General features: G+C 43.9%; 1 protein-coding gene and 1 non-coding gene across 2 annotated transcripts in view; one reads left to right on the top strand and one right to left on the bottom strand.

The window, feature by feature from the left end:
• RPIA (ribose 5-phosphate isomerase A) overlaps nucleotides 1-22,986 on the top strand; it is a 35,140-nt gene extending 12,154 nt beyond the window's left edge. The window contains exons 4-9 of the mRNA XM_019970272.2: nucleotides 12,688-12,747; nucleotides 14,877-14,941; nucleotides 16,189-16,257; nucleotides 16,917-17,058; nucleotides 18,807-18,906; nucleotides 22,048-22,986. Coding sequence (XP_019825831.2) covers nucleotides 12,688-12,747; nucleotides 14,877-14,941; nucleotides 16,189-16,257; nucleotides 16,917-17,058; nucleotides 18,807-18,906; nucleotides 22,048-22,142 — 531 coding nt within the window. The 3' untranslated portion in view covers nucleotides 22,143-22,986. The remainder of the gene's footprint in view (nucleotides 1-12,687; nucleotides 12,748-14,876; nucleotides 14,942-16,188; nucleotides 16,258-16,916; nucleotides 17,059-18,806; nucleotides 18,907-22,047) is intronic.
• On the bottom strand, nucleotides 12,073-12,144 carry TRNAC-ACA (transfer RNA cysteine (anticodon ACA)). Its single transcript has one exon. It is a non-coding gene; the product is annotated as a tRNA-Cys (tRNA).
• Nucleotides 22,987-24,951: the final 1,965 nt, after the last annotated feature.

Genomic DNA, 24,951 nt, shown 5'->3' with positions numbered 1-24,951 from the left:
CAGTTACACATACATGTAGATTGAAGAGTCAAATAATTCCAGTTTTCTTTTTTATTAAAAAGCAAAACACTCCTTTAATTCTCTTCCCGTCAGCACTGTCCCCCCGCCCCCCCCCCCCCCCAACCCCCCGCAACCACCGCTGTTTCTGGCTCTTTAGGCAGACAAACTTTTTTTTTCTTAATAGTTATTTACTTGGCTGTTCTGGGTTTTAGTTGGGGCATTCAGGATCCTTGATCTTCATTACGGCATGCAGGATCTTTGTGGCATGCAGGATCTAGTTCTATGACCATGGATCGAATCCACACTCCCTGCATTGGGAGCTCGTAGTCGTAGCCACTGGACTGCCAGGGAAGTCCCATAGGTGGACAAACTTTTAAAACTATTTTAGTTCATTGGATGTTTGCTCCAGAATCTGGAAACTACATACTTTTCTTGCTATTTACATTTTTTTTTTCAACTTTAGGTAATAATTCTACACTGAATGGGTGAAAGGAAGATGAGCATTTGCTTCTCTCTTCCCTCCTTGTTTCCACAATTCACACACCCTTCTCCCAGTCTTCAGGACAGTCATATTCTGGTGAGGCTTACTGAGTGCTTACAGAAAGCTGATGTCCAAACTGCAGCTGAGCTGTACAGTGTGCTGTGGTTACGCTTCCTTACCTGCTCGTTGTTTTGTTTTTCTGAAAGTTAAGTAAATTGCCTTTGGTTTTTTTTTTTTTTTTCATCTGCCAGGTTATCTACATACTCCTTACTAATTCAGCCTCGAACTCTTAGCTACATGGAAAGTCTCACCTGTCTGGCCAGTAGATGTTCTACTCTTTGACTTTTGTCTTCTTGCCTGGGTCTCTGGTTGCTAGCAGCTGTACCTTGCTGTGGCTTTGGAGGTGTCTCCCTTCCTGCTCAGGAACTTACCTGTTCTGTCTCATTTTGGATCATCCAGTCCCTTGGTCTTGTTCCTCCTCACTACTCCCCCATATCCTTTAGTTTGTTTCCTTCAACTTTAGTGAAACACGTGTTTCATATCAGGGGTCCCCAACACCTGGGCCATGGACTGGTTCCTGTCTGTGGCCAGTTAGAAACTGGGGAAGCTTCATTTCTATAGCCACTCCTCATTGCTTTCATTACACCTGAGCTCTGCCTCCTGTCAGATCAGTGGCGGCATAATGGTGGGTTGTATAATTATTTCATTATATATCACGTAATCAAAAGTTAGAAAGTGAAAGTTAAGTTGCTCATTCGTGTCTGACTCTTTGAGACCCCGTGGACTGTAGCTCACCAGGCTTCTCCGTCCATGGGATTCTCCAGGCAAGAATACTGGAGTGGGTTGCCATTTCCTTCTCCAGGGGATCTTCCCGACCCAGGGATCAAACTGCATTGCGGGCAGACGCTTTAACCTCTGAGCCACTGAGGTTTACCCACATTGTAATCAAAATGCGCAGTAAATGTAATGAGCTTGAATCATCCCCAAACCACCTCTCCACCCCTGTGGGAAAATCATCTTCCATGAAACCCATCCTGGTGCCCCCATCCTGGTGCCAAAAGTGTTGGGGACTGCTGCTTCAGATAGCTACCCAAGTGCACGGGGTGCAAACTTGTCGGCACTTTGGATGTCTGAAAATGTCTTTATTCTAGCCTCTCTGGGACTCAGGTATTTGGGTGTAGAAATCTATGCTAAATCATTTCTTAGTTCTTGGTTCTGTCTGCTGGCTTTCAATTTGCTGTTGAGGAGCTTGGTGCCATTGATTCTTGATCCTTTGTATGAAGTCTATTTTTCATTCTCTCTGAACTCTTAACACCCTTATATTATCTTTATATCCACTGTTTTGAAATTTCACTTTGGTGTGGGTTTATTTTTGTCCACTGTGCTGGGCACTTGCTGGGACATGTCATTCTACAAATTGACCATCTTCAATTTGGGCGATTTTTCTTTTTCCCTATTATTCCTTTGATTTTCTTTTCTGTTTTCTCTGATCTTTCTTTTGGGACCCTTGTTAAGTCCTTGGTGCTCATGGCCTGTTTTGTCCTTTTGTCTAACCTTTTATTGAGCTTTTTCTAACTTTTCTATTGAGCTTTCTTTAGTTTCATATGTTTAATTTCATGTAAGAACTCTTTTTGTTGTTCTCTGAGTAGTTTTTGTTTGTTTGTTTTATGGGTTCAATTTTTCCAATTTCTTCTCTAAGCTCCCTGAGGATATTAATGCTTTTGTTTTTGTTCTAAGATCTCTTCTCCCTCTTATCTTTCCTCAGAATTTTGTTGTTGTTGTTGTTTACAGTTTGTTGGAAGTATAATTTACAGACAGTACAATTTACTCTTTTTCTGGTACTTCCCTGATTGTCCAGTGGTTAAGATTAAGAATCCACACTTATTACTTCAGGAAGCATGAGTTTGATCCCTGGTTGGGGAACTCAGATCTCGCATGCCATGTGGTACAGTCAAAAAAAAAAAATTACTCTTTTTTAGCATGTAATTCTGAGTTTTGACTGATATGGTCAAATCACAACCAACACAGACAAATATTGTTAGAGTGCTTGGTCTTTTCTTTTTTTAATTCTGGCACTTCTTAATTCTGGTGTTCTTCAGCTGGCTGCTTGTTTTGAACACTAGCAGACTAAGAAGCTGATTGGAAAGCAGCCCTCAGGGTGAGGCTAGCCCTTGCTCTCGGCTTGTCTGCCAAGCCCTTATCTTGGGGGGAACTTCTGGAGTCAGATCATTTTTCTTTCCTTTGACTGGTCAGGTTTCCTAGTGCAGACTGCCCAGTGCCCTTTTAGAAGGGGTATGCATAGCTGCCATGTCCTGGGAACCAAATAGGAGAGGAGGGTGAGAAGACATCTGTCATTATTCAAGACATAAACCTGTTTCTGATTTCTCCCATTTTCAGTGTTGTTCTTGTGCTAGATGGAAAATAAGTACCTGCTACGTTTTGCAGTGTGTTTTTGACTCTGGGCTTGATCATATTACTTGTTTTGCCAATGGAATGTGTCATCAGTGGGTTGAAAAGTGCTTTTGCTTTGGGGGATTGGCCTTTTTGCTCCTGAAACCTTTCTTGTTGCCTTGTGAACAGGCCTCAGCTAACTCCCCTGGAGGGTAAGAGGCAAGTGAGTGAGGTCATACTAGAGACTTTTCAGTCTGTCCATGGAATCATGAGAATTAATAACTATTTGCTCTTTTAAGCCTCTTACTCTTGGGGTAGCTACTCCACAGCAAAAGCTCACTGATGGAGAACCCCATCTTCAGCTCTGCCTGGCAGCCCAGTCCCGAGCCTGCTGTTTTGACCTTCTCCAGGGAATAAACATGCTACTTTGGAAGAAGTGGAGAAAGATGAGAAGCTATAACAGGTTCTCAAATAGCCTTTCAACCAGCTTTCCCTTATGACTTCCATTGTTGCATCTGAAGTTCACAGTGTCGCTGAGTTCCTGGAACCTTTTGGGGGTTGCTTCTTAGCTTTCTCCAGTACAGGTTTAGGATTTCTCTCCCTCATTTTTGCCACTTACCATTGTTCATTCAGGTATGACCTAAATCAAATCCCTTATGATTATACAGTGGAAGTGAGAAATAGATTTAAGGGCCTAGATCTGATAGACAGAGTGCCTGATGAACTATGGAATGAGGTTTGTGACATTGAACAGGAGACAGGGATTAAGACCATCCCCATGGAAAAGAAATGCAAAAAAGCAAAATGGCTGTCTGGGGAGGCCTTACAAATAGCTGTGAAAAGAAGAGAAGTGAAAAGCAAAGGAGAAAAGGAAAGATATAAACATTTGAATGCAGAGTTCCAAAGAATAGCAAGAAGAGATAAGAAAGCCTTCCTCAGTGATCAATGCAAAGAAATAGAGGAAAACAACAGAATGGGAAAGACTAGAGATCTCTTCAAGAAAATTAGAGATACCAAAGGAACATTTCATGCAAAGATGGGCTCGATAAAGGACAGAAATAGTATGGACCTAACAGAAGCAGAAGATATTAAGAAGAGATCTGGCAAGAATACACAGAAGAACTGTACAAAAAAGATCTTCATGACCCAGATAATCACGATGGTGTGATCACTGACCTAGAGCCAGACATCCTGGAATGTGAAGTCAAGTGGGTCTTAGAAAGCATCACTATGAACAAAGCTAGTGGAGGTGATAGAATTCCAGTTGAATGATTCCAAATCCTGAAAGATGATGCTGTGAAAGTGCTGCACTCAATATGCCAGCAAATTTGGAAAACTCAGCAATGGCCACAGGACTGGAAAAGGTCAGTTTTCATTCTAATCCCAAAGAAAGGCAATGCCAAAGAATGCTCAAACTACCGCACAATTGCACTCATCTCACACGCTAGTAAAGTAATGCTCAAAATCCTCCAAGCCAGGCTTCAGCAATATGTGAACCGTGAACTTCCTGATGTTCAAGCTGGTTTTAGAAAAGGCCGAGGAACCAGAGATCAAATTGCCAACATCTGCTGGATCATGGAAAAAGCAAGAGAGTTCCAGAAAAACATCTATTTCTGCTTTATTGACTACTCCAAAGCCTTTGACTGTGTGGATCACAATCAACTGTGGAAAATTCTGAAAGAGATGGGAATACCAGACCACCTGATCTGCCTCTTGAGAAATTTGTATGCAGGTCAGGAACTAACAGTTAGAACTGGACATGGAGCAACAGACTGGTTCCAAATAGGAAAAGGAGTACGTCAAGGCTGTATATTGTCATCTTGTTTATTTAACTTATATGCAAAGTACATCATGAGAAATGCTGGACTGGAAGAAACACAAGCTGGAATCAAGATTGCCGGGAGAAATATCAATAACCTCAGATATGCAGATGACACCACCCTTATGGCAGAAAGTGAAGAGGAGCTAAAAAGCCTCTTGATGAAAGTGAAAGTGGAGAGTGAAAAAGTTGGCTTAAAGCTCAACATTCAGAAAACGAAGATCATGGCATCTGGTCCCATCACTTCATGGCAAATAGATGGGGAAACAGTGGCAGACTTTATTTTTCTGGGCTCCAAAATCACTGCAGATGGTGACTGCAGCCATGAAATTAAAAGACGCTTACTCCTTAGAAGGAAAGTTATGACCAACCTAGATAGCATATTCAAAAGCAGAGACATTACTTTGCCAACAAAGGTTCGTCTAGTCAAGGCTATGGTTTTTCCTGTGGTCATGTATGGATGTGAGAGTTGGACTGTGAAGAAGACTGAGCGCCAAAGAATTGATGCTTTTGAACTGTGGTGTTGGAGAAGACTCTTGAGAGTCCCTCTTGAGAGTCCCTTGGACTGCAAGGAGATCCAACCAGTCCATTCTGAAGGAGATCAGCCCTGGGATTTCTTTGGAAGGAGTGATGCTAAAGCTGAGACTCCAATACTTTGGCCACCTCATGCGAAGAGTTCACTCATTGGAAAAGACTCTGATGCTGGGAGGGATTGGGGGCAAGAGGAGAAGGGGACTACAGAGGATGAGATGGCTGGATGGCATCACCGACTCGATGGACGTGAGTCTGAGTGAACTCTGGGAGTTGGTGATGGACAGGGAGGCCTGGCTTGCTGCAATTCATGGGGTTGCAAAGAGTCGGACACGACTGAGCAACTGATCTGATCTGGTCTGATTGTTCATCAGTGGTCTAACTTTTGAAAACTGGTTGCTGTTTTCTCCTCTTTTTGGTTTATGCCGTTAAGAAAAATTCCTTTATCATAAATGTAGAGAGGTTTGGGGAAAGAGCTGAGCTAAATACAGGTGTTCACATTCAAGAAGTTTCAATTAAATTTCTTTAATTAGAAGGAAGTTTGATCTGTGTTTTTCAGATAGCATCCTCCCCGCACACCTTTGTGTTATCATGGTAATTAATAGCAAGACTGGAAAATGATGGCCAGTTCCAGTTGATCGGTTGGAAGAGTCATTCACAGTTCATAGGACTTTAAAAAATAAACTTGTTCAGAGGTTTGTTTTTTTCTCTCCCTCAAATTCAAACTTATTTTGTGTTACATTTAGCCAGCTGTAGTCTCCTGAAATGACTAAAAGGAAGCCAAAATATTTTATGCTCTATCTTTTAAACAAGTACACCCCTAGGGACTTAAAGGATTTTTGTAGATTTTCCCTTCAAAGTTAAAAGATTTGGTGAGAGGAAAATAAACATAGTATTTAAAAGCTAGATCTGGTCTAAGCAAAAACAGCGTTTATTCACAATGGCCTTTAGTCTCCCTCTGTAAGGTGATAGAAGGGAAGATGCAGAGTTTTCAGGTTTTATTGTAAAACTGATGAAAAACAGGAATGCTTGCCTGCCACATGCCACTGTCCTTGATCACATGAGGCATTGCAGGCACCAGCTGTGAAACTGCATTGAGAAGGCAGAAATTTATGATAAAGGAATTTTTCTTCCTGTCTTTTTTTCCAGAAGTATAAACTAATCATTAGCTTTCCTGCTCCCTGCACTTTTAAGAGCTGGAAGAGACAGACAGGAGTTGTTTCATTACACTCTCAGGAGCCCCTCAGCATGTGAGCCTGGAGTATATGGTGTCAACAGATACTAATCTCAGTTGAGCACCTGTGGCTGAGCCAGCCATGGGTCCATGTTCCCACAGTAGGGCTGTGGTGTTGAATTCACTGCATTGGTTTCTCAGGGTTGCCATGACAGGGAACCACAGATTGAGCAGCTTAAAAAACAGAAATTCATTGTCTCTAGGTTCTGGAGGCTAGATATTGATTCCTTTAGAGGCTGTGAAGCTTTAGAGGCTCTAGAGCACAGGCTGCATAGTTGAGGAAGATGGGCTTAGTTGCTCCACAGTGTGTGGGATTTCCTCGTCCAGGAATTGGACCTGTGTCTCCTGCTTTGGCAGGTGGATTCTTTACCACTGAGCCACTAGGGAAGCCCCAATAAATCTTTTTTTGGGGGAGCACAGTACAATGCATTACACCCAGGGAGGAAGGAGTTTGTGCCACTCATGGTGATGCTTCTCTCCATGTGCAGGGTTGTGCACAGAGGCCTTGTGGGGGAATCCAGTCAGATATGGGGAGAAGAGAGTGCTGGAGGACCTGCTGATGGAAGCAGGCCTGAAGGGTCCCTCCTGAGTGGGATCCTTGAGGTCATTGTACAGGGCCCTTCACGTTGTGACTGGGGATTCAGACTGTTTAAATGGAAAGCAGTTGGCCTCCCAGCCACGTAAGACAGGCAGAACTTACCTACTGGGCTCCTTTCACATGCAGACTCTGGACAGGCATTGACTCAGGCAGCTGGCGGCAGTGGTGAAGAGGCATGTGGGATCTAGTTCCTCAACCAGGGGTCGAACCCTGGGTCCCCTGCATTGGGGGCATGGAGTCCTAGCCACAGAACCACCAGGGAAGTCTCATCATTTTTTTTTCTTAAAGCAGGAGTTTGTACTGGGTAACTCCTTTTTGAATGAACTCACAATAGTTACTCACTCAACTATTGGCTCAGCTAATCCTAACTGCTGGTGAAAGTGTATATAAAATGTACTCTCACATACTCTGATTACCATCTAGGTGGACAAACAGAACATCCTCATGAAACAATAACACTGGCAAGTGGTGCAGGCAGTTTTTAAACTTCGTGTTAAATGAAAATGATATATTTTATACAGATTTCTTTCCCCCATAGGAATCATGATAGAATTGTTTCCTTCCATCAGTTTTCATGTAATACATTTGAATGTAGTTTAGTATTGTTTCTAACTAGTGGATTGGCCAAAAAGTTTGTTCAGGTTTACATCAAATGTAACATTTTATGGAAGAACCTGAATGAACTTTTTGGCCAACCCAAAGTATACAGTTAACAGGGGTCATAGTATATATAATGGGCTTCCCAGGTGGCTCAGTGGTAAAGAATCCTCCTGCCAGTGCAGGAGATGCAGGAGACACAGGTTCGATCCCTGGGTTGAGAAGATCCCCTGGAGGAGGAAATGGCAACCCAGCCCAGTATCCTTGCCTGAAAAATGGACATGGACAGAGGAGCCTGGCAGGCTGCAGTCTATAGGGTTGAAAGAGTTGGACACAACTGAGGAACTGAGCACCAGTAGTATATATAACACAGTTTTATTTGTGATAGAATATCACACTGAGCTACATTCAGTTCATATCATTATTCCAGCATCTGTATTAGATATTCCATCTGTATTAGATATCTGTCACTGGAACAAATTACCCCGAAACTTGGCAGCTTAGAACAACAAATATTTGTAAGCTCATAGTTTCCAGGGGTCAGGAATCTGGAATGGTTGAGCTGGGTGTTTCTGGCCTTGAGTCTGATGAGCTTGCAGCTGAATGTTGGACAGGGCTGCAGGCATCTCAGCTCTGCTTGAAGGATCTGCTTCCATGCTCTGTCAAGTGGATGTTGTGGCCTTACTTCTTCACAGGCTGTGAAGTGGGCCTTGTCCCCAGGGCTCTCAGTGTCTTCAGGGCTTGGCAGCAGGTTTTCCTAGCGTGTGTGTGAGAGAGGGTGAGTGGAGGAAGGGGTCAGAATCTTGAGGGAGCATGCCCTTTCTTCTTTGTAAACGAATCTCAGCTGGGGCTTGCCATCACGTCTGCTGTGTGCGGTTGGTAACACAGGACAACCTCAGGACGTCATGGGCAGGGATTCCCCAAAGGCATGAGTACCACAGTGCGCGGGGGGCTTTGGGGCTCATCTTCCAAGTGTTTTTATAGCCTAAGGGTCTGTGATCAGTATCGTTTCTCCAATATCATGTTGGGAGAAACCTAGGAACTGAGAAATGAACCAGCAATACCTTGTTTCTTGTTTCCTCCCTTCATTATGTATTTCTCTTTCAAAATCATGAGTTTTTTTCTTTTGAACTTGATTCAGCATTTTATTTTACCTTTTTATTATGGAAAATTTCAAACTTCAAAAAGGATACTGAATAATGCAATGAACTTCTGTGTACCCATTGCCCAGTTTCCACAGTGATCAGTTGATGGCCAGTTTTGTTTCATCTGTATCCTATTCTCCTCTGCCTGTGTTATTTTGAAACGAATCCCAGACACAGTATGATTTCATTGTATGTATTTCATTATGTCTCTCTGAAAAATAGGGAGTCTTTAAAACATCTCCACAATACTTAAAAAATTAAGCAGTAATCTTTCATAGGATGAAGTAAAAATCCAGGATTCTAATTTCCCCTATTGTCTTATCCTTTAAAAATATTTTTCTACAGTTTGTTTGAATCAGGATCCAGATAGGACCCATACATTTCAAAGTCCAGGGTGTTTGTGTTTTATTGTTAGAGTCTTAGGATTTGAAGATTGACATTGGTCATTATCTATCCTCATCTTTTTATAGGTGAGAAAACTTGATAGGGGTCATGTGACTGGTTTATTTAAGATTAGAACCAAGACCTTCTCATTCTTAATCTCAGGTGGTTTTGACTTTAGGTAGAAGATATTTTCTAGACATGGCTTTTGGTAAAAAGGTTTCCATGCTTTGGTTGCTCCATATATTGAAAGCATATAGTCAGTGGTGCTGACTTGGCCACAAACATCCTGATTTTTCCCAGTCTGTTCTCTCAGTTTGCCGTGTTCCTCACTAGCAGCCATTCTGGTGTCCTGCCTTTACATCCTCTTCTAAGTGTGGGTATTCTCTTGCTTATTTTTATTCAACAGTGTGGCCTGGAAATTATCACTGTGTATCAATTTATAGTGATCTTCTGTCATTTTTTTTTACGTTATTAAAAAAAATTTTCTTATGTTTTATAGATTTGGCTCTTAGTTTCAGTTCAGTTCAGTTGCTCAGTTGTGTCCTACTCTTTGTGACCCCATGGAATGCAGCACGCCAGGCTTCCCTGTCCATCACAAACTCCTGGAGCTTGCTCAAACTCATGTCCATCGAGTCAGTGATGCCATCCAACCATCTTATCCTCTGTTGTCCCCTTCTCCTCTGCCTGTGTTATTTTGAAGGGAATCCCAGACATAGTATGATTTCATTGTATGTATTTCATTATGTCTCTGTGAAAAGTAGGGGGACTTTTAAACATCTCCACAGTACTTAAAAAATTAAGCAGTAATCATTCATAGGATCAAATAAAAATCCAGGAGTCAAATTCAATCTTTCCCAGCATCAGGGTCTTTTCTAGTGAGTCAGTTCTTCACATCAGGTGGCCAAAGTATTGGACCATCAGCATCAGTCCTTTCAATGAATACTCAGGCCTGATTTCCTTTAGGATTGACTGATTTGATTTCCTTGCAGTCCAAGGGACTCTCAGGAGTCTTCTCCAACACCACAGTTCAAAAGCATCAATTCTTTGGTGCTCAGCTTTGTTTATGGTTCAACTCTCAAATCCATACATGACTACTGGAAAAACCATAACTTTGACTAGACGGATTTTTGTCGGCAAGGTGATGTCTGTGCTTTTTAATATGCTATCTAGGTTTGTCATAGCTTTTCTTCCAAGGTGCAAGCGTCTTTTTATATTCATGGCTGCAGTCACCATCTGCAGTGATTTAGGAGCCCAAAGTCTTAGCTTAGGAAGTTTTAAAAAGTAATGGTAATCTCCCCCCTTCCCCTGCCCCCTCATCCATGGAGAATACATTCCTAGACCCCCAGTGGCTGCCTGAAACAGCGGATACAACTGAATGTGATGTATACTATATTTTTTCATATACATAGATACCTGTGATGACATTCAGTTGGTAAATTAGGCATGGTAAGAGAGAACAACAACTAGTAATAGGACAATTGTAACAAGACACTGATAAAAGTTATGTGATCATGGTTTCTCTCTCAAAATACACTATTGTAAAATTTACTTCCTTTTCCATCTTAACTAGGCATTTACTCACTGTTGTCATAACTTTTGCAGTTTGGGTTGCAACAGTGAGACTGGCACAGATTTCTTTTTCCTTCTTTACAGTTTCATGGATGGAAGATTTGTTCTTACAGTTTTAGATCTTAGCAGCTGTAGCGTGTAATTTTTTTCCTTTCCTTACTAAGTTAACAACTTTGACTGTTGCGCTTAAGAAAGCATTTTATGGCTTGTCTTTGGTGTATCTGAATTGCCAGCATCACTATTGTGCTTTGGAGCTTTACCTTGGAGATAGTCCAGGTTTGGTTCCATTCCACTGTAATATAATATGATACAGAGTGAGCTACTTGAATTTCCCAGTGCATTTAGAAGTTATGTCTACACTCCATTATATTCTAGTAAGTGTGCAATAGCATTATGTCTAAAAAAGCAATGGACATACCTTAGTTTAAAAATATTGCTGAAAAAACGCCAAAGCAGTTACAGTAGTAACGTGAAAGCTCACTGGTCACAGGCTACCGTAACAAACATAATAATGGTAATGAAAAAGTTTGAAATACCGTGAGAACTACCGAAGTGTGACACACAAAGTGAGCAAATGCTGTTGGAGAAATTGCACCCTTACGCTCCCTGGAGGCCGGGTGGCCACAGCCTTCAGCTGGTAACAAAGCACAATAAAGCGAAGCACAGTAAACCGAGGAATGCCAGTATGAAGTGCAGTAAGGGTTGGTTGAACACAAGCACTGTGATACTGTGACATCAGGCTGATAGCTGAGATGGCTGTTAAGTGACTAACAGGTGGGGTGTGCTGAAGAAAAGGATGATTCACATCCTGGACCAGATGGAGTATGTAGCAGAGATCTCATCGTGCTATACTCAAAGTGGTGTGCAGTTTAAAACTTGTGATTTCTGGAATGTTACATGTAAAATTTTTGGGTTGAGGTTGCCCATAGGTAACTGAAACCACAGATGAGGGCTACTTACTGTACTGTATTGGGCTTCCCTGGTGGCTCAGCATTAAAGACTGGCTGCTAATTCAGGAGACTCAGTTTGATCCCTGGGTCAGGAAGATCCCCTAGAGAAGGAGATGGTAACCCACTCCAGTATTCTTGCCTGGAGAATCCATCTCATGGTCAGAGGAATCTGGTGGGCTATAGTACATGGAGTCACACAGAAAGAAAGAAAGTGAAAGCTCAGTCGTGTCCGACTCTTTTTGACCCCATGGTCTGTAACCTACCAGGCTGCTCCGTCCAACCCCATGGTCTGTAACCTACCAGGCTGCTCCGTCCACGGGATTTTCTGGGCAAGAATACTGGAGTGGGTTGCCATTTCCTTCTCCAGGAGATCTTCCCCACCCAGGGATCGAACCTGGGTCTCCTGCATTGTAGACAGACACTTTACCGTCTGAGCCACCAGGGAAGTCACACAGAGTCACACACAACTCAGAGAGTAAAACAGCAACAACTGTAGTGTATTACCAGAGGCTTTGGAGGCCATGACATCATTTTAAGTAACAGGTCACAGAGGAGGGACTCTGTCTAGTGCTGGAGCAGAGTGTTCAGTAGGTGCTGTTTGCCTTCTTCCAGTTCCTGGAATGGGCCAACTTTTGCCATTCTCGGGGCTGGATCCCTATCTCTTGGTGGTTCAGGTTGGATTTGGGAGGGTAGCTCAGAGGTTAAAGCATCTGCCTGCAATGCGGGAGACCTGGGTTCAATCCCTGGGTCGGGAAGATCCCCTGGAGAAGGAAATGACAACCCACTCCAGTATTCTTACCTGGAGAATCCCATGGACGGAGGAGTCTGGTAGGCTACAGTCCACAGGGTTGCAAAGAGTTGGACACGACTGAGCAACTTCACTTCACTTTGGTGGTACTGAGTGTCTGACCCTTAGATCCAAGTGGCTTCTGAGAACCCTCACCCTCGGTCAGAGATGATTACAGGTGCTTTTTCCTGTTCTCCACAGGCCCGTCAACTCATCCTGCAGTATGGCTTAACTCTCAGTGACCTGGACCGACACCCAGAGGTAAGAGAGGCTGCTGGGTTTTTCTGCCTCCTTTTTCATGACTGTCACTTGTTCGTGGGCTCAGGATATCTGATCAAGTCTAGGAAGAAAGTCAGTCAGCCATACTACCTCTTCTCCTGGGACTTTAGATATTAATCCTGGCTGAGGTCACAAGTGGGGAGGTTCTTAATTTCCAGGACATTCCCTGTGGTTTAACTGAGGGGGCTCAGAGACCCAGGACTTCCTGCAGCCCTCACACAGACATGTAATATGAGCAGGCTGGCCCTTGGAGTTTACCGCTAAATGGAGATAAGAAGCAATTGTCTGAGGCAAGCATGGGCTTTTGAAAACAGAAGTTTTATGATTAAGATGATTGAACACACAAGCAATCCAGAGACTGACGTTGAGGAGAGTGTGGAGCATCCTCACAGCTGGCATTTCCCGAGCCCTCACTGTACACTGTAACTCACTGTGTATGGTTATTCTACTAAGTGCTGGTCAGTACTAAACCACAGTCATCCCTCAGTGTCTGAGGGGCTTGGTTCCAGGACCCACTGTGAAAACCAGAATCCACAGATGCTTGAGTGCCATAGTTGGCCTTCTGTATTCGTGGTTCTGCATCTGTGTGTTTAGCCAACCATGGATCACGTAGTACTGCAGTGCATATGTGGTGGACACAATCTGCCTCTAAGTGGACCTGCACGGTTTGAACCTGACCCTGTTGTTCAGGGTCACCTGTATTTAAGCTCCTGTAGTTCGGAAGGTGGGGACTATTACCATCCCATTTTACAAATGTGAGAAAGGCACGGAGAAGGCAAGGTGTTTGCCTGAGGCCTTGCTTCTTTTAAGTGGGAGCCTGAGGATGAATTCAGGTGCCTCCAGCTCTAGAGTGCTGCTGCTTAGAGGGGTTTTGTGGGAAGAGGTGAAAATTTGAGCAGAGCTGTGATGCTAGGTGGCAAGGGCAGGAGAGAACATTCCAGCAAGGATGGGAACCCTGGGAGCAGCTCCAGGCTAGCATGTGGGCATATGCGGACAGTGCCCAGAGTGGCTTGGGTGTCTAGGACCAAGTGATAGAATACTTTGGGTTGAAGGTGGACATGGGACCTACGCAGAAAAGATTGCCTCCCTCCAGTCCCCAGGGAGCTGGCTGTGGTGCAGCTGGGGTCAGTGCAGGGTAGGGGGGAGCATTGTGGGCTGTCACTTCATCCTTGTAAAAAGGCAGAAGTGAGGTTGCCCCACTAAAGTTTTGGTACCTCCGTATCAGGCAACTTCTGACTTGCAGCTTGAACTGAATTTGCACCCTGAGGTTTTATGTGTGCTCAGTTGCTCAGTCCTGTCCAACTCTTTGTGGCCCCACAGACTGTAACCCACCAGGCTCCTCTGTCTATGGGATTTTCCAGGCAAGAATACTGGAGTGGGTTGCCATTTTCTTCTTTATACTGATGTTTTTAGAAAAACCATTCCTGAGGCTCCCATATGGTCCATGCAGAGTACCAGGAGTGATGAGAAGTATCAATATATCTCTTCCTTGATTTCACATTTTGAAACATGAATGAACCTATTCTCCTCCTTCATTTCTTTTGGGCTGGCAATGGAACTTCCTGTTAAAGGCAGTGGGCAAGCCCAGACAGGTGCTTTAGTGGGATCATGGGGGCAGGATCTCAGAAATTTTCCAATTCTAAATCACATCAGATGTGTGTCAGCATACCCGTGTTTTTGCCATATTAGTTCAGACATTTCTAAATCAGTGCTTCTCAGACTTTTTTCCGTTATTGCCTGCTTCCAAGGAAATTTTAATCCCACAGATATACTATATATCTCTTTCTGTACTTGGAAGTGAAGTTACTCACACTGAGATTGCATGCTCAGTAATTCCAGCTTGTCCAAAGAGAAGCCCATCAAAGAGTAGAGGAAGAATAAAGTGGTGGATGAGAGCTGCACCCAGATGTGGTCTATATATGTTTCCTCATGACCCTAGTGGAATAACTTAACCACTGAGAGTCTTAGTTTCCTAACTGGTTAAATAGGAATAATAACTGTGCTTGGCTAATAGGGCAGCTGGGATCTGATGAGCTGTTGCAGGTTCATGCTTAGCACAGAGCCTTCCCTCACGAGGGTCTCAGTGGTTTTTGTATCTTTCTTCAATGCAGATCGATCTTGCCATCGATGGTGCTGATGAAGTCGACGCTGACCTCAACCTCATCAAGGGTGGTGGGTGAGTTGTGGGGCCTTTTTTTGCCAAGTATCTGCCAGTTAATCCTTAGCAAAGCCAAGTGGAATGCAGGATAAGTACAGTGCCTCTGTGATACACACGAGTTTGTCTTTCTTCTCGGATGTTGATGGCATAAGACTGTAGAGCCAGCTGGGCATTTGTGGTTGTTAGTAGCAGTCTGGTGACAGGGACCTGAGCCTGGTCAATGAAGTGATTCATCTTAATGGGTTCTCTGTCTGCTGCCTTCTGCTGATTCCAACTTTAAAAATTGTACAGCCAAAAAAAAAAAAAATTGCACAGCCTAAAGCGAACACATTACTGGGACTAGATTACTAGGTTGGTGGGCTCTGAGCAGGGAGTGATGTGTGTATTTATTCCTTTGGAAAACATTTATTGGGTGTTTCTTGAGTGTTAATTTTGGGGAGTTAGGAAGTGGTGAGTTGAAGAAGGTGAAGTCCCTGTCTCCTCGTTCTTATAATCAACCAGACCCTGGAGTGACACAAAACATGCTTAAAGTCTCACTGTGCTATCTCTGCTTCATAACTCTGGCTGTCAAATGGCAGAGAGGGCAGGTTGTTCAAAGCTTGTCCTTACTCCTCCCCTTCATGCCACAGTCACATGACCTCCCCCAGGCACCGTGCTCTCTGGCAGATGCAGATGCATCTTAGTTGGGTTATGCCTGTGGCCCCACTGGGAGCCCTTTCTCCCAGACACAGACTCCTGTTGCCACAGTCCATTTACTGGAAGTAGCAGGTCTTTAGCCCACGTGCCATAACAAAAATCTTAGATGTGGTGACTTCAAGGGAAAAATTTGTTTGTCACAGTTCTGAAGCCCTGGGCTTGCAGATGGCTGCCTTCTCAGTGTAGCCTCCTGTGGTGGCAGGAGAGAGAGTAAGAGCTTTTTGGTATCATCTTAGAAGGATACCCATCCTAATCAGAGCAGAGCCCCACTTCAGTAACCTCATTGAACCACAGTTACTTCCTTAGAGACCTCATCTTTCACATACAGTCACATTAGGGGTTAGGCCTTCACCAGATGAATTTTAGGGGGCAGAGGGCGGGGAGACGCAATTTAGTCTGTTGCAGTGTGATAGAGTTAGGGGGGCTGTTCCTTTAAGAATTAAAAATTAAATTTCTGAGTGTCAGAACTGAATGGATTTTGGTTTCCTTTATCTGACTTTAGTTCCCAAATTCAGATTTTGTCTTACTTAGCCCCGTGTTTTTTCCTTTGCTTCTTCCCCGTTCCCCAGAGGCTGCCTGACCCAGGAGAAGATTGTGGCCGGCAATGCCAGTCGCTTCATCGTGATTGCCGATTTCAGGTACGATGTTCAGTGTTTCTGAACTGTCCACTGAGGAGGTGCCTCAGACGCCAGCCCTCATTTTAGGGAGGAGAAAACAGAGCTGGAGGGAGGAGCACTTCTCCTTCCTGTGACTCAGGAGAGTGCCTTGGACAATTATGTTCTGCTTTGGTGCTGAAGGAAGATACTGCCATTTCTTGTGTCTGCTGGAAGGAGGAAACTGATGTCACACTCGTTAATAGAGCATGTCCTTATTGATCACTCATTCACCCTATTCGCTCCCTGCGGAGGAAGCAGGTCAGGCCTGCCCCTGGGCAGTCACCCAGCACCCCTGCTTCCCCTCTGTCACATGTGATTTGTGTTGTGGACAGCCTTTGACCAGGCTCTCAGAGTCTACTAGAAGGCACTTGTGCTGAGCATGTTAATTAAAAAAAAATATTACAGCTGTAGGAAGAGCATAAATGATTATGTTCCTCACACCTGTTTAACCACAAGCCAGTCATATCCAGGTTTTAACATTTTTGTCATATTTAATTACAGTAAAGCATAGCCAGTCCGTTTGAAGCCCTGGACACTTGGCCCTGCCCTCTCACCTCGTTAGTAACTCCATGCCTGAATTTGGCATGTCTGTACCGCTGAGCTTATTGATATCTGTTGTATTTCTGACTCTTTCTTTCTAGGAAAGATTCAAAGAACCTCGGGGATCAGTGGCACAAGGGCATCCCCATTGAGGTCATCCCTATGGCCTATGTCCCAGTGAGCCGAACTGTGACCCAGAAGTTTGGGGGCGTGATTGAACTTCGCATGGCCGTCAACAAGGCAGTGAGTGGCTGGAAGGTTTCTGGAAGGTGTTCCAGGCTCTCGGGGCCTGTCCTCCTCCTCCCGTTAGGTCTTTACCCAGACTGGGCAGGTGGCTTCTGTTGATTATTTATTGGCTGCACTGTGTCTTCATTGCTGCTCAAGGGCTTTCTCTGGTTTTGGCGTCAGGGCTACTCTAGAAGTGTGGGCTTCTCATCGTGGTGACTTCTCTTGTTGCAGAGCACAGGCTCTAAGTGTGTGGGCTTCAGTAGTTGCGGCGTGCAGGCTCAGTGGTTGTGCCACATGGGCTTAGTTGCCCTGTGGCATGTGGAGTCTTTTCAGACCAGGGATAGAACCCTTGTCCCCTGCGTTGGCAGGAAGATTCTTAATCCACTGTGCCACCATGGAAGTTCTCTCCGTTTATTTTTAATTAGCCTATTGGCTTATTTGCAGAGCACTGGCTTTATCAGTTTCCATATTCAAACTCATGTAGACAAGACTATACTTTAACACACTGTACCCTGTACAAATGGGCACATTTTCTGTCCCTTGGAATCTGATGCTCCTCAGGTGATCTGATCTTTGTACCTGGATCTCTCTAACAGCTGCTAAAAATGGGTTTGGGGAGTCCCTCCTGGGACAGAGAGTTATTCAGGTTTTGTGGTATAATTTTCTTTTTCCTCTTTTCTCATCCTGTGTTTAAATGAAGTCGAGTTCCTTGGGGGATGTAAGCTCCTCCCCAGGAATGCACTCCAGATACTTAGTCCAAACGCTTCACTTCAGCTTCTAAAGTGGGTTGAACAGAACTTTTTTTCTTACACTTAATTAAACAAGCAGTAGTAATAATTCTAAAACTAACTATAGTTGCAGACAGAACTATATATAAAAAGTTTGAAACATACAGGAGAGAAAGCAACTTACCTGTAACTCTTCCCTGATGAACTTTTATTTTATTTTAATGTATTTTCTTCCTGGTGTTTTGTGACTTTTTAAAAATCACAGTCTTAATCATAGTTGTTATACCAAGCTCTGACTCTGGCTCCCTGAGTAGCTGAGGATTCAAGAGGAGATTGTCAGGGTTCTCTCTCAGAGCTGGGGTTCCACCACACAAGAGCCCCAGCATCTTGCCTTTGGGTGTTCTTACTGGGCTCCCACTCCTCCATTTTGCAGAGCAGTCTTTGTATTCTGGCAACATTTGTGGTCTTATATGCTTTCTAGTGCCCACAGCTGCTGTGTAATTCTGGGTTAATTAACTAAAACTACCCCTAGCCCCTGTGATCCCAGGACCCCTCACTGCTCCATCTTTTTGTTGGGTCTGCCTGATGTGGGGGAATATTGTACGTTGCCTCACTGATGGTTCTCAGTGTGAAGATCTGGGAGCATTGAGCCTTGTTGGTTGTCTGTTCTCTTGCTGTAGTTTTTCACTCTAATGATGGCTAAGCATCACTGTGCCCTCACTGTGGTAAATGCTTACCCATGTGGTTTACGCATAAGCTGCCGAAGGAGGTAGGTTTCATTATCCCTTTCTTGCCATAGAGGAATCTGAAGCTCACAGAGGAAAATGGCCCCTGTGAGATAGCTGCCTCAGTGGCTTCAGGACTCCTGCTCATTACTGCTTCATAGCACTGCCTTCTAGTAATAGAAAGCATGAGGTGGAGTACTGGTTGGAGTGGGTTGCTTAAGATACTTGTCCTTGGTTATCACCTCCACTCTCCTGTCCCCTCTGCCTGCCTGAATCTATATCACCTCATCACTGGACAATTATCTTCTAGGGTCCTGTGGTAACGGATAATGGGAACTTTATCCTGGACTGGAAGTTTGACCGGGTCCACAAATGGAGTGAAGTGAACATAGCCATCAAAATGATCCCAGGTAACATATATTCTTGAGTGTAGACACCCAGGCTCTTCATAGCTGTCCCCTGCCTCTGGCCATGGGAGGCACAGTGGCTGTGGCTTTGAGACTTGGGTGGGAAGAATTTGTTTTATAACATGTTTGGAATTTCTAACTTCACACCTTTGCCTTTTCCTCCTGAAAACAGTTACTGTTCACCTAGCAGCTTTGTTAGTTGGCGTTTCACAACCCGTTTCAATTGGGGCAGGCATGGGGCCGATGGAGTGTCAGGGGGCTTGCCTTGAAATAAACCCACCTTCTCTGCAAAGAGCTTGGCTGCCACCTCTTTGATTCTGGCCTGTTCTCTGGAGAAGAATGACTCAGTTAGCCCAGGCTTTGTTAGATTCCTCCCGTGGGCGAGGTGCTGTGCTGTGTGTTATAGGGAGTTCTTCTGCCTGGTCGATGTTGATAATCTGGAAGAATTAGCCCTAGTGATAATGCAAATACAGGGAGCCCCCACCAGTGAGGGCGCTGTTCCTCTGTGGGAGGATTACTTGCAGTGCCCACTAGGGGGCTCTGGTGCACCTGCTCAGACTTTTCGAGGCTAATTGAGACACTGAGATGTCCTTTGTGAGCAGATTTCTCCCATCTTTTGGTCTCCACCTCAGTCAGCAGAAGCTACATCCTAGAGAAGTTCAGAGCTTCATTAGGAGCTTAAGTGAAGACGGTGTAAACAGAGAAGCTAGATGGTGAATTATTTAGCACAGTGCCTCCAGGGTCATCCATGTGGTTTGTTCTCTCATTCTCTTTTTCTCCTCCTCTTTGGTCTGTTGTAATACATGATGCTGGACTGAGTCAAGGGAGGAGGGAAGGGAAAGCTTCCCTGTCTATCTCTGTCACCCTGCCTGTGTCCCATGCACGTCCATTTGTGTGGGGACACCTAGAGGGCAGCAGAACTGGCCCCTGGCTCCCACACCCTTGGGTGTTCCACTGCTACACCCGGAGCAGAGAAGGGCCAAAGCCAGCGGGGTTCTTTCCCCCTTGTTCAGAGCAGACCACCTCTCCCCTTTCCACTAATCTGGGGATGGGTGTAGGAATGGGTTAGTCACTCCCAGCGTCCTAATAACCTGAAGAGAGGTGGCTCTTGAGATCAGACCTTTGACAGCTGCCCTGCACCTCTACTCTTAAATCGTTGAAGTCTTTTCTGAACTCAGTTTGGCTTTCTCGTGAATCAGGTGGAAGCTGTCACCTTATGTTACATTGGGTTAGCCTAAAAGTTTGTTCAGATTTTTCCTTGAAATGTTATGGAAAAACTCTAAGGAACTTTTTGACTCAGTAGAATTTTTGAGAAGCCTGGGTCTTGAGTGGCCACTGGGCATGTCTTTGGGAGGCCCCTGTCGTGTTGGTGCAGTGCCGGTAGATGATTTTATTTATGTATGGGGGGGGCTGTCTTTGAAAATTTTTTTGTCCTTTTGAATTTACATACTTCAAAATTTTAAGAATCAGCAGTGAAAAGTCTCTGTCTTCCATCCCTCCACTTTCCCCATCTGAAGACAGCCAGTGCTTCCAGAGTTGTGTGTCCTTGTGTGTGTGTGGCCTTCTTGAGTTGATTTTACATAAACACAAGTCAGCTCCCCCACCCCCATCTCTTTGTTTACACAGTTGACAGCATATTTGGCACATGTTTTGCTTCCTGTTTTTTCTGTCTTCCTATTTTCCTGTTTTTTCGCCCCTTTGAAGGTTATTATATAATGGATCACAAAAGAACTTCCTCATTCTTTTTTTTTTTTCTTAGTAATATGGCATTCCATCTTGTGACGCTCACGAAATTTATTTAGGCAGATCCGCATGAGCAGATATTCATTTCCAGTCCTTTTTTAGAAGGGGATTACCAGCTGAAAGAATAAGTGTATCTGGTTTTGCCAGATAGTGCAGAATTGCCTTCCACAATGGCGTTAGTTTACCTTCTGCCTGAAGTGCATGCCAGTGTGCTTCCCCACACACTGGGTCCATGAGTAGGTGAACAGTATTATCTCACTGTAGTATGTGTGTATATGAAATATTTTCAGTAAAGGTTGCTGACAGTTGTAGTTAATTTGCACTACTGAATAGTATACCATCATTTTTGTGTGTGAAAAAACGTCTGTATATCCATTCTACTCTTATGGGCATTTGGGTGTTTCTAGTTTTTAGCTGTTGGGAACATTCTCTTACATATCTTGTGAGGATCATATATATATATACCTGATATATACTGAGGAGTAGAGTTGCTGGATCATCAGGTATGAATATGTTCAGCTTTAGAAGATATACCGAGAAAGATTTTCCAGCATGGTTTTTTGCCAGTTTACTCCTATAGTCAATGTGTGGGAGTGTCTTTACATTCCAGTCAAATTTCATTATACTCATCCTGTTGAGTGTGTAGTGGTGTCTTGATTTGCATTCTCTTTTTTTTTTTTTTTAAATGTATCCTTTATTTTATTCTTTTTTTTTTTTTTTTCAGTTTTTTTGCTGCACCTTGCAGCGTGTGAGACCTTTAGTTCCCCGACTAGGGACAGGACCCACGTCCCTGCATTGGCAGAGCAGAGTCTTAACCATTGGGCTGCTGGGGAAGTCCCTACATTCCCTACTGACCAGTTTGAGCACCGTTTTCTATGTTTATTGGCTGTTTTGGAGAACCTCTTTTGTGAAGTATCTCTTAAGTCTTTTGCCCATTTTTCCACTAGATTGTCTGTTGTCTTACTGATCTGGAGAGTTTTCATCTTGACGTAGTATATGCATTGCAAGTATCTTTCAGCCCTTTGTGGGAAAAGCTTCTAAGGCTGATAGTGTGATTGAGGATCACTGGGAATGGGAGCACTTAGAGTCATGATGGAGGGCCTCTCTGAGAAGATGACTGGTCCAGATAAAGGCAACAGTGTGAGGGAAGGCCCTGAGGCAGGAAAGAGCTTGCACATTTGAGTACAGAGAGAAATCCAGGATCCCAGAGAGGGAGAGACTGCAAGAAGGAATAAAAATAACCAGGATGTGTTTTCATCACCATGCATGAGGTGCATCTTTAGATGTATCATTTGTCTGGTGCTGTTGAAGGTGGTCACTCCTACGGACCCCGTGATCCTGGTTTTCTTCCTACCTTGGGAGGCTCAAACTTAACACTTCCTTCTGCCCTTCGTCCCACAGGTGTGGTGGACACGGGGCTGTTCATCAACATGGCCGAGAGAGTCTACTTCGGGATGCAGGACGGCTCGGTGAACATGAGGGAGAAACCGTTCTGAATGGGCCCTGCAGGAGCAGAGTGTGTTCCTCTTGCGTCCCCAGCCCACCGCCAAGGTGGCCATGCCTCTCTGAGCCTTTGCCTTAATGTATCTGTGCCAGGTGGACAGCTTGGCAGGGTGAGGGTTAAATCCAGTCTTCTGAAGTATTGTTATTAAATGTCTTTTTAAAAAGAGAGATATAAACATATATATATTTTTACTATTAAAAATGCTCAGTTGTTTTTTTTTAATAAAGTGGAACTTGATTTCATGTTTTATAAGAAACATTTACCAAAAAAAAAAAAAAAAAAAGGACTGTCTTTTAAACTTTTAACTTGAGCCTGCTGGTTAAGCTTCTGAATATTGGGTTTGCTGAGAAATATAAGTCAAACGTTTCTTCAAACTGGTGAAATGAAGGGCACAGCCAGCAGCGATTTCCCTGATGCCTTACTGGAAACATAGGAGTTCGTTTACTTTTCTACCACACTGTTTTGTTTTTTAGTTTTTGTTGCAATTACGCACAATCTGTAGTTCTGTGTTCTAAGAGGTGAACTATAAAAATATAAGTCTGGCGAGTATAGGGTGTGGTGTGTGATGACTCAGAATGTGTAAACTACCCAGGGAGGGTGTGGGAGTTCTTCAGCTGAGGTCATGGGTTCATTCAGACCCTTTTGTTTTGAAGCCATTGGACAGAAATACTTGCCAGAACTGCCAAAGCACTGCTGTGAAGCACCTTTCAATGACTGTCTTTTTGTTGTTAATATTTTTTTCGTTCCTTTGTTGTTACTTGGCATGGTTTGGCATCAGAAGTTGTACCTCTTTATATTGTTTGAAGGTTGAAATAAAACAGTATGGTGCCATTTTGGCTCTTTGTCTTTGTTATATAATTTGTGTCCGTTTTACAGTAAAATAGGAATCAGTTTTGCTCACTTAATTTACATTGGATCTTTGATAAGGGGTGGGATTCACTCAAATCTTGAGCCCAAGAGTAGATAAATATTTTCTTTATTTCTGAGAGAGCTTGATAGCAGCTTTATTTCATAGAACTTTTGTCAAACAAGACATCGATTTTCTTTATTAATGGAGACTAACACAGCTGAACAAAAGTCACAGATTATCCCCAAGTTTTATGCTAGTCAGACCCTCAGTCGTGGAAGCTGACAAGCAGTAAAATGGGTCACCCGACTTTCCTGTGTTCTCCCAGTGTGTAATCTTCAGTGTGCCCAACGAGCAGTGAACATCCAGAAAGCTTCACAGATGGCAACAGAAAGGCCGTGATCAACTCAGCGATGATTCTAGATGGGACTCTGAATCCATCCTGCTGTAAAGGTGTTTGTGTTGAGAGCCCTAATCCCCCAGTGCTGACTTTGCACAATCCTTAGACAGTCATGTCACTCGCCTTGCCCTCTGTTTTGACTCTTGGATTATAGCTACCAAACCTAGAGGCGTCAGAATTCCTGCTAAATCAAGTTTTAAGCTCAAAGTCAATCATCAGGACTGAGCTTTGAAGAGGTTTTCTTTTCCTTCTGAATTCCTTCTTTTTCTCTCTGAAGGTGCTCTTTAAAAATAGTTGGTTCACACATTGTTAGGAAACCTGCTGTTAGAGGAGTGCTTTATTTTTCTCCAAGACTATTTTGGTCTGGATGGTACATAGTTTTTACACAGACTGGGCACTAGGTCTTAGTTGAGAAAACTTGATACAACTGCTTCTTGATCCTTAAAAGCTCTTAGGTTAAATTCAGGGATAAAGATAAACAACAAAGTTAAACTATGTTTCTGAAAAACACCTGCATGTTCCACGGCACAAGTAAATGCATGGTGGGTTTCACAGGCCTTCACACCTGTGAGCCAAGTGCAGTTCTCTTAACTGTGAATGTGAGGTTTTCCTTCTTTAAACACTTGTGTTTCAGGTACACATATACCAGTTTGTTCTAGAAGTAAATTTTGATTAAAGTTTCTTCAGTGAAGTCGTTAATAAATGTGGTCTTGTTGGATGTTCCCCATTTGCAGGCTTGTGGTCAGTCCCAGGGGCACAGGACAAGCTGCAAACCTGGTGTTTGGGAAAGGTTTATATCCACATTAAGCTGCCACATATCTGGGAGGCATTACAGGGGGAAAAAAATCACTTGAATTAGAATCTATTCAATTTTTATTTCAGCTGACAAGGTTTTTGTTTTTTTTAAGTTTTATTAATTTTTGGTTGTCTTGAGTCTTCGTTTCTGTGCGGGCTTCTCATTGCTTTGGCTTCTCTTTGTTGCAGAACTTGGACTGTAGAGCACAGGCTCAGTAGTTGTGACTCATGAGCTTAGTTGCTCTTCAGCATGTGGGGTCTTCCCTGACCGGGGATCGAACCTCTGTCTCTGCATTGGCAGGCCAACTCTTTTACCACTGAGCCACCAGGGAGGCCCCAGCGCTCAAGTTTTGATATTCTTCAGTCATCAAGCCTTTGCTGAGTTCCCATCATGTGCCGATTCTTAGTGGGGACTAGTAGAGGGTCGGAGAAGGCAATGGCACCCCACTCCAATACCCTTGCCTGGAAAATCCCATGGATGGAGGAGTTTGGAAGGCTGCAGTCCATGGGGTCGCTAAGAGTTGGACACGACTGAGCGACTTCACTTTCACTTTTCACTTTCATGCATTGGAGAAGGAAATGGCAACCCACTCCAGTGTTCTTGCCTGGAGAATCCCAGGGACAGGGGAGCCTGGTGGGCTGCCGTTTATGGGGTCGCACAGAGTTAGACACGACTGAAGTGACTTAGCAGCAGCAGCAGTAAGAGGGTAGAGAGCAGAGACAAGTAAGACACCGCCCGGGCTCCAGACGCTTCCAGCC

Source organism: Bos indicus, chromosome 11, assembly GCF_029378745.1.
Source record: "Bos indicus isolate NIAB-ARS_2022 breed Sahiwal x Tharparkar chromosome 11, NIAB-ARS_B.indTharparkar_mat_pri_1.0, whole genome shotgun sequence".
Lineage (NCBI taxonomy): Eukaryota > Metazoa > Chordata > Mammalia > Artiodactyla > Bovidae > Bos > Bos indicus.
The sequence above is the reverse complement of the archived record's forward strand: the minus strand, read 5'-3'. Positions and strand labels throughout refer to the sequence as shown.